We start from the raw sequence: 13,289 nt of genomic DNA, 5'->3' as shown, positions 1-13,289 counted from the left end.
TTTTTCAAGGAAATCTCAAATTGTTGGTGGTGCGCAGGGGATCGTATGATCCTCAATGGGTGAGAAGTTTATAAGAGGCATTTGCAGCGTCATTTTGAGCCTTTATGACATTAACGACTGACAAAAAGATTTCTTTCTTCTTTCCTTGTCATCTTTTCTCCTGAACATTCTTGTTCCAACTTCACTCATGTTCATACGATCTTATTCGTCGGTAATTGACATGCATGATAGATCTATCCATCTTCTTTAAGATAAAGACAACGTTTTCCCTTACTTCTTCCCCCTTTATAGGGTTTCCTAAATAGTGGAATTTTGATACATGCGTTTCTTTTTTATGATATATTTCTTTTGCTGTTGGTATTTTCTGTTAGGAGTGTTTGTGTCCGAACTTGCTTACTTATCGTATTTTGCCTGTATCTGGTTTTCTGGTGTAACAATTTTGACTATGGAGATTGCGTTGGCTACAACTAGGAGGGCGAACAAAGATATCTCGGGTGACTAGGTAGATTAGGAAATATTGATAACTATCACAACTTTCATTCGCGAAGGTGTCTTTGACCATACTTTGATTGATGTGGCCTTTCGTCCGACTTGGAAGTGTTTCTTTCCCGATTGAGATAAGAGGATATGCAACGAATATGATGAGTGTGTCATCCCCTTTCACGAGAGCTTATTTTCATTAATAGGCTTTTGTCTTCCATTTAACGATTTTGAGTGTATTATGAACCACTCGATTATCACCCATTCACATTTGCATTCGATGAGTTAAGCGTTTGCCAAGGGTTTCTAATATTAATGCGAGTACAAGGGGTAAGCCGATCGTGACATTGTTCGTTCATCTCTTCAAGATCCAAAATAGTTTAAATCACATGCACCGCTTGGGCCTGATTTCTTTGAGATAGATCTCCAAATTCTTCGAAACCTACTTTGACAATGTGAATCATTTCAAGGATCTCTCCATTCTAGTTACCCCTTTCATCGAAGAAGCTCACAGGAATATCTATAAATTAGAACCTGGGTCTCCAACTAGGGGTGGGAATAGGCCAGGCCGGCCTACAGGGGCCTATGGCCTAGCCTACTTAAGGCCAGGTCAGACCAGGTCTATTTGATAAAAAGGCCAGGCTTGGGCTTTTTTAAAAGCCTATTTAATAAAATAGGCCAGACCTAGGCTATTAAAAAAGCCTATAAAGCCTTGTAGGCCGACCTTTATTTTCATATATATTAAAATTAGTCTAAATAGTTTGGCCTATATATGCATATATTAGAAAAAGTGTTAAATAGATTGGTTTTAAAATATATATATATATATTAGAAAAAAATGATAAGTAGGTCGATCTAAATGTTCATATATATGCGACCTATTAGGCTTCTTAAGTAATATGAATTAATTGAAAATATTAATAAGAAAGAGGTTTTTAAATAGGCTTTCAGGCCAGGCCAGACTTTTAAAAAGACCAGGCCAGACTGAGAAAACAAGCCTATAGTAGGCCATAGGCCAGGCTCAGGCCTTGCAAGTTTATCGTAGGCCAGGCCCACGCCTTATAAAGCCTAGCCTAGCCTATTCCCACCCCTATCTCCAACTGTGTGCATAAATTTATTTTGTAAGCTCTGGAGTCAAAATCATTTCTTGGCAGGTGCTAGACATATGTCTACAAGGTGGAAGACTTGTACTAAGAAGAGTTAGACTTGAATAGGCAGCTGAAGACCTTCTACAAGGATCTTGGCTATATTGATTATATCATTCCTCTAGATGTAGCATCGAATAAATAGTTGAAAAAGTTCATCCAGACCTGTTGGCTGGTGGATGGTAGATTATTGAAGGAGAGGAAGACCATCATTGGTAAGTGACAAAAAATCCCACTTTTCTTGTTGTTTTACAAAACTACCCTCCTTCTAGTGTCTCCCTTGTTGGTTATGAATATGCGATAAAAATTGAAGAAGTAATGCGATAGATGAGAATGGATCTTCGAGTTACCTCTCTTTTGAAGTGTATTCCAAATATCTTGTATACTAGGGGAGCTTCTACTTTAGGTATACCAACCGAGCCAGATGTTTGGATTACTCCTCCTTCTGTTCAAATGGAAGTCCATGTCTCACTTGACCAGACCATGGTAAATGATGTTTTACCCCACTGTAGTCGGAGGGTGAGGGAGGTTCGACTTCCACTCCTGATTGTGAAGAGCTTCAGATTGAGAGGCCGCTTACCAAGTATCCCTGACTTAGATATGTTGGAAGTATGCTTCGATTCATACATGGTCGCCTTCCAAGTCTTTCAGAAGAAGATCGTTAGGGAGAATTAGTGGTAACCTGACTTGAGAATGACCAAGGAGTTTCGATCTTCCTATATTTACATGTTTTCGCGGTATTGCGTTTGGTCCCAAGTTAATTTCTTTGGGACATACCTTTTCCTCCGAGGTTATGCTTTAATTTTATTGGACGTCTCTAGAGACCATGCCCAGAAAAGGGTTAATTTCCTCTCCTTGTCCATAGTTGAAAACCTGGTTCAAGGTTGATGTATGATAGACTCACCATATCCTCTAGAATGGCTAGCTACCAAGAGGGAGGTAAGCCGATATTTACACTTTATGGCCCGCTTTCTTCATGGGTGTTTATTGGAATAGTGAGGCTTTGATTGCTTTAGTCATATGTGTGTGCAGTTTGTGACAACACCCCTAAGTCTTTGTGATAAAGCCTTGATCTCTTTGTTCATACCCCGCATTTATCGTTACTTTTCATAATCACAAGGAAAAGAGATAATTTAGTGAAAATTAGTTTATTCTTTAATCAAACAACATGCTACATTATAAAAATTTGTCATTGCTTTTACAAAAAATTGAATTAATATAATCAAGAGGCATAGCCACTACTTATTTCCCACCAAGGACGTGGTGGTTGTCTTCACTTCACTTGGATCAACTTCTCGCACTCATTTGGTCGAGATGATTTGCCTTACCTTTAGTGATCCAGATAGCCATGTTTTGGAATTGTCTAACTAGGGAGGCTACATTTACCTTCATAGCTTTTCCTTATCTTTCTTATTGGTCTTGCTATAAAGCCTTATAGATCAAATAATTCATATACAAGTTAGTTCTTATCGTTACCGATTCATCATAGATGTTGTGGTACTTTGGCTTTAGTTTGATTAAGGTTTCTGTGAAATGTCTTCCTAGGATGCATTTACATATGCTTTTGCAAGGCACTACAAAAAATTTAGAGTCAGTTGTTATGGTACCCCGTCCTTCTCCCAAGATGACCATCAACTCAATATACTCCCAAGGACGGGTTATTATTTCATTGAAATCTTGTAGGTTGGACCCATCGTAGGGCCACAACTTCTCATATTTTTAGCCCCATTTTCTAAACAAAATATGAATACATGAGGTCACAGAAGCTACCACCATTGATAAGTACCTGAGAGACGTCAAAGTTAGAGATCGTGGTCATTATCACTAAAGGAAAGAGCTCATTCTGGATCCCCCTATTTTCTCGTGTTCGAAAAATCCGAGGATTGGCCTTTCTAGTCCCTTGGTTAAAGTTCTTTCATCCTTCTTACTAATGTCCATCAGCTTGACGATCTTCCTTTTCATCGTCCCATTAAAGGGATACCCTACCCTCGGAGCACCACCGGTGATGGAAATGATATATTGGGGTTTCCATTTGTGTCCTTCTTCTTCTCCACTAATGGAATCCTTGCCTTTGGCTCTGGAAACAACTTTGACAATTTTATTGAAGGTTTGTTCCCTCCTGGATGAGCGCTTTTTCTTTTGTGAATCTTCCCGTCCCAGACACTTTTTCTATCCTGGTGTACTTAGCCAACTGTCGCTTCTTAATCAATCCTTCAATCGCATCCTTCAGCGGGATGGAATTATTCATGTTATGGTCGGGAATTTTATGGAAACGATAATACTTGGACTTGTGTGTCCATGAAGACTCTCTAGTTGGATACATGTTTCTAATATGGGACTTTTTAAACTCTATGTTTGTATATTCCTTCCAAATCTTCTCCCTCGAAGTATTCAAGGTAATGTAGCATCAAATCTCAATTGTGGTCCATACTCTCCTTCTTCTTGATACCGATCAACATTGTTCTCATGTTGCTAGCTATATCCAGTGTTTACCATTCCTCGATATGATCCCCATGGCCATATTTTTTCCTTATAATTAATGTATGGTTGTGTTTTACTCAATAAATCCTTCAAACTATTGGCTTCCTTGAACTTTATCTTCTCTTAGAACATGTAGTATGACCTCAATCCCCTCTAAAAAATCTAGCACTTTAATCCCTCGTCAGCGCTCCCTACGACTATTACCACTTTAGTAAAGAGGTCAAGATTTGCGCATGGTTTCGTTCCTTCCTTAACTAATTCCATTAAGGACGAACATTATAGTGGCCTGGCTCTTCCAGGCAGTGAAGTGGGTAATAAAGGCTTCGTGAGGTCTCTCCACGAATCTATGATTTCGTCTGGGAGACTTTTATACCAGGCTATTGTTGATAAAGTTAGAGTTAGTGCATATAGCTTACACTTTACAGCCTATGTGGCATGGTAGTAGTTCAATTGGTTGTCGTGATCGACGTGTTTGTCTAGATCTCTGGTCTCATCATATCTCTGAAGCTTAGGAGATTTCTCTAGCAACCTTGAAATTCATCTTAGTCAAAGATACATTTCTATGCTTTTAAACAAAAGCTCATTTGAACTTTTTGAAAAACCTAATTCCGTTCAACTAACAAATATCAATATTGTTAAGCTAAACATTTCGTATTAGGTTTGAATCCTAAATTTAGAATGTAAGTGTGAGCTTCCAATAGTTAATATCATTTCGTAAAAAAAAAATATTTGAAATTTCCTTCTAAAAAAACAAGTTTTACTCTAGTGCCTCTCATTTTCACCATACATGCAATAATATACATTATATAATATGCTCTTGCTTTGATCTACTTTAGGATGACATTGGTCCAATAAAAAGACAAAATCGTGATGAAGATGACTCAAAATGACAATAAACCTTGTGAATGAACGAGGACGAACGTCAAAATCAAGTTACACATTCTCCAAACCTAAAATATTCTTTTCTTCATTATCTAGTCACCAATTTAAGCGTCAAAGAGTTTGGAAGTACCCGACATTGATCGCAACATTCTTAATCAACTAACTATTGAAGCTCACTATCTCACTAAATAATCAAATTTAATTCAAAGTTTCATTAGGTCCATACTTGGTCATTGTATTTGTATATCATATAAGTTCTCTAATCTAATTGTGAGATTTTGGTTGTAGAAATGTATAAGTTGATTAGGTTGGTATATCAATTTAAAAAGACCAATTGGTAAATTGCATAGCACAATAAAAAACTTGGTTGAAATTGTCCCTTCCTAGAAGTGGAAATCATGCTAGTGGAAGAACATATACCAAGTCATGCAAACCAAATAAGAAAGAAATTACTAAAGGGCTAATATAAGCCCACTATTTCAATTTTGCATATAACTCAACAAAAATAAAGCATATAACATTAGCCACGATCAAACCTACCCTACAATTCACAAAGCACCACAAAAAATGTCCCTTTACCAAAAGTTTTAACAGTACACAAATATTCCATGACAACCTTTATAGACAATGGATATTAATCATAGAAACAGTTTGAATCAGATTCTCTTGTCTCAAAGTGTCTTAGCTTGCATGCAAAGAGACTTCAATTTCTTACTATAAATTAACACATGCTACTTCAACTTCCTTTCAACTCACTACAACAAGTTTTCATTCACTCACTATCATTATTAGTGTCTTTCATATAATAATGGGAGGCAAAAATAGGCAAAGGAAATCTTCATCTTTTCTATCTATTTTCAACATTTTCAAATCTAACAAGCATAGAGGAGGGAGTAATTACAATGCTTATGAAGAAGGGACAAAGCCAGGGTACAAAGTATGGCCTAGTGATGAAGATAAAGGTAGCTGGGGAGTTGCTGATCCTGTTATTGACATGAGAGCTACGGATTTTATTGCGCGATACAAGAAACGCGTTTCGGATTCAGAAATTCATCAAGCTTAAGGGTAGCACTAGAAATTTTTTTGGATTATAGATTTTTTTATAAAGTACTATTATTATTGTATCTTTTAATTTATTGTTTTTATTTAGGTATTGATGACCATAACTAATAATGTCTATTCATGTTTAATATGAACACTGTTTTCAGTAACTTGTTCTCTTTAAGAAGAAATCTGAATATTATTTTACTATCATATGGTACCTCAAAATGGATGAACTTGCTACTTCAAAGCACAGATTAAACTCTTGGGATTGCTTTGAAATCTTCATTTGATATTTAATGGAAAAAACCTGAAGAAATCATAGTGATAACTCTTTTTTTTTTAAGAGTAAAATTATATTGTTCAGGCTCAAAACTCCGCAGAAAAAATTTCTTGATCATATTTCTCAATCATATAAATATTAAAATATTATATAGTTTTTCTCCCCACAGAAAATGTCCGGTTAGTTAAAATGTTTTTCTCTGAAGTAATATTCTCTCTTAATTTTTATTGGAGTAATTAAATAGATTTTTTTTATAAATATATTAAATTTTATTTTTACTTCCTTTAAAATTTTCATTTAAACTTGCGTTTCTATCTATTTTTTGTTACTAATTTAAATAATCTCTTTAATTATAATGATACTTATTTAATCGAAGTTCACTTGATAAAGATTAAACATATTTTTTGATAATATGATATGGCTGAAACTTTAAAATATATTCACTTGATAAACTTTAAATATAATTTAATAATTTAAATTTTACTTAAGAGAAAAGGGGCCATACACTGACTGTGTAAAATAATTTTACACTGTCAATCAATCACAACCATGTATCTAATTTCTTCACACTTTTATTTTTTAAAAAATTTAATGACATAGCATACTCCTTATTTTCTGTTGGATGACAGTGTAAAACTATTTTACACTGTCAGTGCATATCCATTAAACCCTTACTAATTTTAAATTTTAAAATTTTGCATTTTTTTTGTGAGGTGCTTGTTTACCGGACATAATTTTCTTTCTTTCAATGTATGATGCATAAAGTTTAAGCTGCTTAAGTAAACTTTACAATTGTAGTGACATTTAGTCTAGACCTTTCAATGACGTGACTACCATGGTTCAATTGTGTGGTTTAGATCAAAGAAAGGAAATCAATTAGATTGGTTTTTATCATTTTTTTTATTTGGTCTAAAATAAATATGGACAAATTAGAAAAGAAAAAAAAATTATAAAATCACTACAAGAAAAATGTTGATTAGCCGGGTGATTTTGCCAGGTGACAAACACCACGCAAATTATTGCAATTGCGGGGTGCAAAACATCTCGCAACACAAATTTTTTTTAAAAAATATATATAAATATTTTTCCATCTCGCAATAGAGGAAGGGTGGTTTGAAATTTTGGAAAAAAAGTTTACAGAGTGTTAAACACCCCGCAACCTGTTTTAAAATAGTTATTGGAAAACTAAATATCACATTTATTGAGAAGTCAGTGTGGCAGGAGACTTTATATTGATTTTTCTGACACAAAAATTGCCAAGTACTTAACACCCCGCAAGTCTCAATGCCTATGTGGATTGCGAGGTGCTAATAACTGCGCAAGTTTTATTTTAAATTTTGATAAAAAATATATTTGGCAATTAATGATGTGTCAGTAACATATGTTGCAGGGTGGAATGCACCTAGAAACTTGCACCATCTCTTTTATTTGCGGGGTGTGAACCACTTCGCAACTTTTCTAATAAAATTGGGGGGAAAATAGATCTGAATATTAAAGATGGTACAGTCTATTAAGTACAAATTTCAGACACAAAAGTTGCGGGGTGAAAAGCACGCCGCAAGATTCAATGATATTAAGTTTTGCTGGGTATTTATCACCCCGCAAAATTCTTTAAGAAAACATTTGCATTTCCATTTCCCCCACACTCAGTACACACCAACACCACCGAAAACTCTTTTCCCCTCTCTCTGTTTCTCCTAACATGCCACTGCAAAACCCAAAAAAACCCTAAAAATTCCAATTTTTTTTCACAAATCAAGACTCAAAGTAAAGTTGCTGGGTTCGAGTTTCCTTTTGTTGCTGGGTTCATCTCTTCCTCCAACCCATTGTTGCTGGTTCAAGTTTCCTTTTGCTGCTGGGTTCATCTCTTCCTTTTGTCCAGTGAAGAAAATACATTCAGAAGAAAATTCGATCGTGAAGAGTATTTCGAACGAGCTCGGGAGCGTGAGAGACAGGTAAGTTTTTTCTGTTCAATACTGATTTTGATTTTTTGAATAGTTTTTGTTGGGTGATTGTGATTTTGTGTATTCAATATTAAACAGGAGGAAGAGTTGTATAAAGCACCTTGGAAGACTTTTGGACAACTTATGAAGAAGGATCGTGAATTATATAACCGTTGGTTCGACAAATTTCGGGTATAATATTTTCTTTAAGCGATTAATTTTTTTCTTCTAATTATGGCGTGGAAATGAAAGATGGATGATCTTTATGTGTAGATTTTTCATCAACTTCTGTTTGTGGTTAATGACAATATTTTCAACCACATTAGCATGAAGAAAGATTTTAAAACATCGTGGGATAGGCCAATTATTCGCAAGTTTGCTGAGATAATATTGATTTTGAATTCTAAGAGATATTCATACTTGGCTAATAGTAAGAGGAATTTATATGTATCTTGCTCCCTCTGTCGAAAGCATGTTTCTTTTAATTAAGGGTTTGATAAACATTGATTAATATATATGCTAGTTGATTCAATCTTATTCACTGATAGACTGTCTCATTCTATCTTTTGGGATTATAGCTGATTTACATTGCCAATGGATTCCTTTGCATATTAGAAAACTTCAAATTCAGAGTCATGGCTTAGCTCATTGTCAAGTGTCACTTTCCTATCATGATATGCAGCAAATAACCGATGTGGACTAGCTGATTTGCAAGTGGGACAATGATTAAACTAGACATTAAAACCATGTTAAATATTTCTTTTCCAGTACTAGTTGATTTGCAAGTGGGACAATGATTAAACTAGACATTAAAACTATGTTAAATATTTCTTTTCCAGTACTTTCTACTTTGTTCTTCATATAATCTTCTGCTAGTTTCTTTTTTTATTTTCAAATTTGTTTCTAACTATCTTGTTTTAATTTCTATATTGTAGGAGAAGTGTGTATGGCACACACTTGATGAAGAGTTGGTTGAGATAAATTTTAGGAAAAGAGCATCGGCACGACTTTCAGATATGCTTAGGCGTGCCAGAAATGGATATGAAGAAAGAGGGATCAGACCTCTATGGATGGGAGAAAATGTGTTTAAAGAAATGCTTGTTTATTGGAAAACAGATGAGTTTAAGAAAAAATCTGAAAAAGCAAAGCAACGTAGAGCATCAGAAAGGGGAGCCGCCAATCATAGAGCCGGAAGCATTAGTATTGCTGATCATGCTGAACGAATGGTAATATATTTTCCTCTCACTACTTTTTTTTAATTATAATCTTAATTGTGTTATATTTTTATTGGAGTTCTATGTGTATTAGGCTGTGGCTAAGAGAAGAGCTCCATTAATGCAAGAGCTTCACGAGAGGACTTATCGGGGAAGAGATGGAGAGTATTGCGACGACCGTGCTAGAGATACTCAAGTAAGATGATATTAATATTTCTTCTCTTTGTTTTAATTTTAATCTCTGGTTAATTTTACCTCTCATTAGTTTGGAATGCTAAGTTAGTGGAGTTTGATCCCATTAGGGAAGGGTTATTCCTATTAGTATTCTGGATTCTGGATATGTTTTTGTTGTATTTATATCTGATTTTGACTTGTGGCACATCTTAAGCAAGCTATAGCATGTTATTGGGTTTCTTTAATAAGAAGGGGCTTTTTCAAACAAAAAATGGTATACTTCTCTGTCAATGGTAGAAACAGTAAGCCAGACAAATATATCGGTTATGGGAACTTTTTTGCTGCTCAAGTGATTGCAGGAAAGAATTAAAAATAGTATAGTTATAGGAAACACGAATTGGTGCATAGTCTTCCGCAGTATATTAGCATTTGGCAAATTACAGCTCCATTCCAAATGCAAGAAATTGTTCTTTTTTTAATACAAGCATGTTAATTTCTAACTAAATTTTTGAATATATGATGATATCCTTGTTGTTGATGTTTGAATAAAATTGTGTGATGACTTGTTGGTTTATGTGTATCTCTTCATAGAACCCCATGCTATTGATTAAGTTTTGATGTTGCCTCCATTTTTCCCATGTGATCCAATAAGTGCATATTTAAGGTTCTTGAAGTTTAGTTTGATGGTTTCATATTAAAGGTTATATTTATTTATTTATGTATGTGTAGGCGGAGTACAAAAGGTTGAAGAAGGAGTTTTTAGCTAAACATCCTGAGTTAGGCGGTCCACGTGGACGATATCCTCTTGATCCAGCTATTGATCAGTATTTGTGGTTGCAAGCAAGTAAGGGAAAGAAGAGAAATGGTAAAATTTATGCTACAGGACCTTTAGCTAGCAACTACAAAAGAGGGGATAGGTATTCTTTATTTAGGAGAATTGCAGACGGGGAAGGATCTTCACGTCCTCCGACATTAACCCCTGAAATAACTGAAACAATTAAACAACTAGCTCAGAGTGAAGCAGCACGTGAAAATGAAACATTGAGAAAAAAACAAACGGAGTTGGAGGAAGCATTGAGACTTTCACAAGAGCAAATGATGCTTACTCAACAACAAATTCAACAACAAGTGCAACAACAAATACAACAACAAATGCAACAACAAATGCAACAAATGCAACAATTCTTTCGACAACAATATGGTGGTGGTGGATTTGGAGCGGTTGGTAACCAAGGAGTAGTAGACGAGAATGATGAAGAAAACGTAAATAATGCGGACGACCCGGATCCTAAGTGAATATTATTTTGAATTTAAATATTTTGGATAATCATGAATTTCTTTATATTAATTATTAAATATGCATTTCTTTATATTAATTATGAATTTCTTTATATTAAGTATGAATTTAAATATTTAGAATTAACTATAAATTTAGTATTTTTTAAAAAAATTGAATTTTAATTATTTATTATATTTATATTATTCTAAATATTTAGAATAATATAAATATTTTTTTTTTACTATATATGTTACTACTTGCGTTGTGCAATAAGCAAGGTATGTCAAAATAATTGCCAGGTGAAATCCACCCTGCAAGTATTAAATACAAAAATATTGCTAAATGCAACTCACCCCGCAAGTTGCCTAACATACTGCAATACCTGTACTGGATCATCTGTGTCACACTGAACGAAGTTGGTAGCATTTATTGGAAAGCGTGTTTGCGGGGTGCTATACACCTAGCAAAGTTGCGGGGTGAAAAACACACTGCAAAATCCTGCTCTGACTCAACTGACCAAAAGTGTCTGTACCACTTGGAAAGCGTGTTTGCGGGGTGCTTTTTACCTTGCAACGTTGCGGGGTGAAAAGTACCTGGCAAATTTGCGGGGTGCCTATCCCCTTGCAAAAAGTTGCGACTAACGTTTTTGCGAGGTGGCTAGCCCACCTCGCAACTGTTGAGTTGCAGGGTGGTTTTGGTATTTGCGGGGTGGCTTTCACCTGGTAAAACTGAGTTTTTTTTGTAGTGAATGAGTTCGAGTTTTTCGTTCTGTCTATTGAGATCATAATTTTTGTGTCAAATCAGGTTTGTTTGACAGAAACAAGGTTATGTCGAATAACCTAGTATGTGTGTCGATTTGTAGCTTTCGAAATATCGAAGGAGTTGTCTCGACAGAATTTTGACTTGAGTCTAATTTTGTAATGTTAGCAGAATTATGTATTTTGGATTTTGTTTAGGGAATAAACAAACTCAAAATTTATAAGTAGGGAGTAACCCGTATTATTGTAAACTTGAACACTTTCAGTTAAAAAGAATAAAGTCCCATTTTGTGAGCAGAGAAAAACTCTGCAGAAAATCTTTTCTTCTTCCCCTTATTTTGTTTAAATCCTAACTCACCTTTCATCCCCAATTGATATTTTCTTTCTTCTTCCATTAAAATTACTGCGTAGAATCATCTTGTAACCAAGGATGGTTGAATCACTCGAGTGAAAAGTGAAGAACAAGGGATTTAGATCAGGTTAATTAAATCTTTTTCATCAAGATTGATTAGGAATTCTCCATAGGTTTGATAAAATTACAACATCTGGTATCTAGAGCATTGGCTGAGCGATTCGTGGGAACCAAAAAAGATGGCAATGAATCATATGAATGGCCATTTTTAGACGAGTCTCACAATTCTGAAGGGTTAGAATTATGAGAATTGGTGCAAGAAGATGAAGGTTATTTTCTGTTATTAAGATTTTTGGGATTTTGTGAAGGGAGGAGTAACACCACCTGCAGAAGAAGCAACAAATGAAGAAAAAGCTGCACACAAAGAATTAAAGAAGAAGAATTATAAAGCTCTCTTTATAATTAATCAATGTGTTGATCTAGATAATTTCGAGAAGTTGAGTGGTGTAGAATCTGCAAAAGAAGCATGGGAAATTCTGGAAAATTCTTTTGGAGGCGTTGAAAAGGTGAAAGATGTGAGGTTACAAACTCACAAAAGAACGTATGAATTACTTCAGATGGAAGAAAGTGAAAGCATAACTGATTTCTTCACTAGGGTTAATATACTAGTGAATCAAATCAAGGTATATGGAGAAGTGTTGACATCAAGATTAGTTGTCGCAAAGATCTTGAGGTCATTGGCTCCATATTCGACCATGTGGTAGGAGCCATAGAAAAGTCGAAAGATTTGTCAACAATGACAAAGGAAGAGCTTTAAGGGACTCTTGAATCTTATGAGCAAATAATGGTTGAAAGAGCTGCAGGCAAGTCGAAGAGTGATGTGGCTCTGCATGATTTCTCAGCAAAATAAAAGAAAGGAAAAGGAAGTTGGAATGACAATAAAAGTAAAGGAGACTATAGTAATTCGATTGGTTGAAATCACCAAGAAGGAAGCTGGTCGAATCAGAGAAAATCCTCATACCAAAGAGATGGTGTTGTAGGTAGAGGAAGAGATGGTAGTCGAAAACCTGACAAAAGTCACATTCAGTGTTTCAATTGTCAAAAGTATGACCACTATTCTAGTGATTGTCTAGAAAAAATCAAAAAAGTGATGTAAAGTTTGCAAAATATGAAGAAGAATAGATGATTCTGATGATCACAACAAGAGATGAAGAAATATTCAAGGACCAATGGTACTTGAACTCGGGATGCTCGTCA

The 13,289-nt window shown here is 35.0% G+C and overlaps 1 protein-coding gene across 1 annotated transcript; it reads left to right on the top strand.

Annotated features, from left to right (window-relative positions):
* The first annotated feature begins 7,847 nt into the window (after window positions 1–7,847).
* On the top strand, window positions 7,848–11,000 carry LOC131612767 (uncharacterized). Its single transcript, XM_058884517.1, has 5 exons — window positions 7,848–8,267; window positions 8,355–8,447; window positions 9,191–9,481; window positions 9,564–9,665; window positions 10,373–11,000. The coding sequence occupies exons 2-5, from the start codon at window positions 8,400–8,402 to the stop codon at window positions 10,937–10,939; spliced, it is 1,008 nt and encodes a 335-aa protein (XP_058740500.1). The 5' UTR covers window positions 7,848–8,267; window positions 8,355–8,399; the 3' UTR covers window positions 10,940–11,000.
* Window positions 11,001–13,289: the final 2,289 nt, after the last annotated feature.

This window comes from Vicia villosa, linkage group LG6 (genome assembly GCF_029867415.1).
Source record: "Vicia villosa cultivar HV-30 ecotype Madison, WI linkage group LG6, Vvil1.0, whole genome shotgun sequence".
NCBI lineage: Eukaryota > Viridiplantae > Streptophyta > Magnoliopsida > Fabales > Fabaceae > Vicia > Vicia villosa.
Note: the sequence above shows the minus strand (reverse complement) of the source record. Positions and strands in the feature narration are given on the sequence as shown.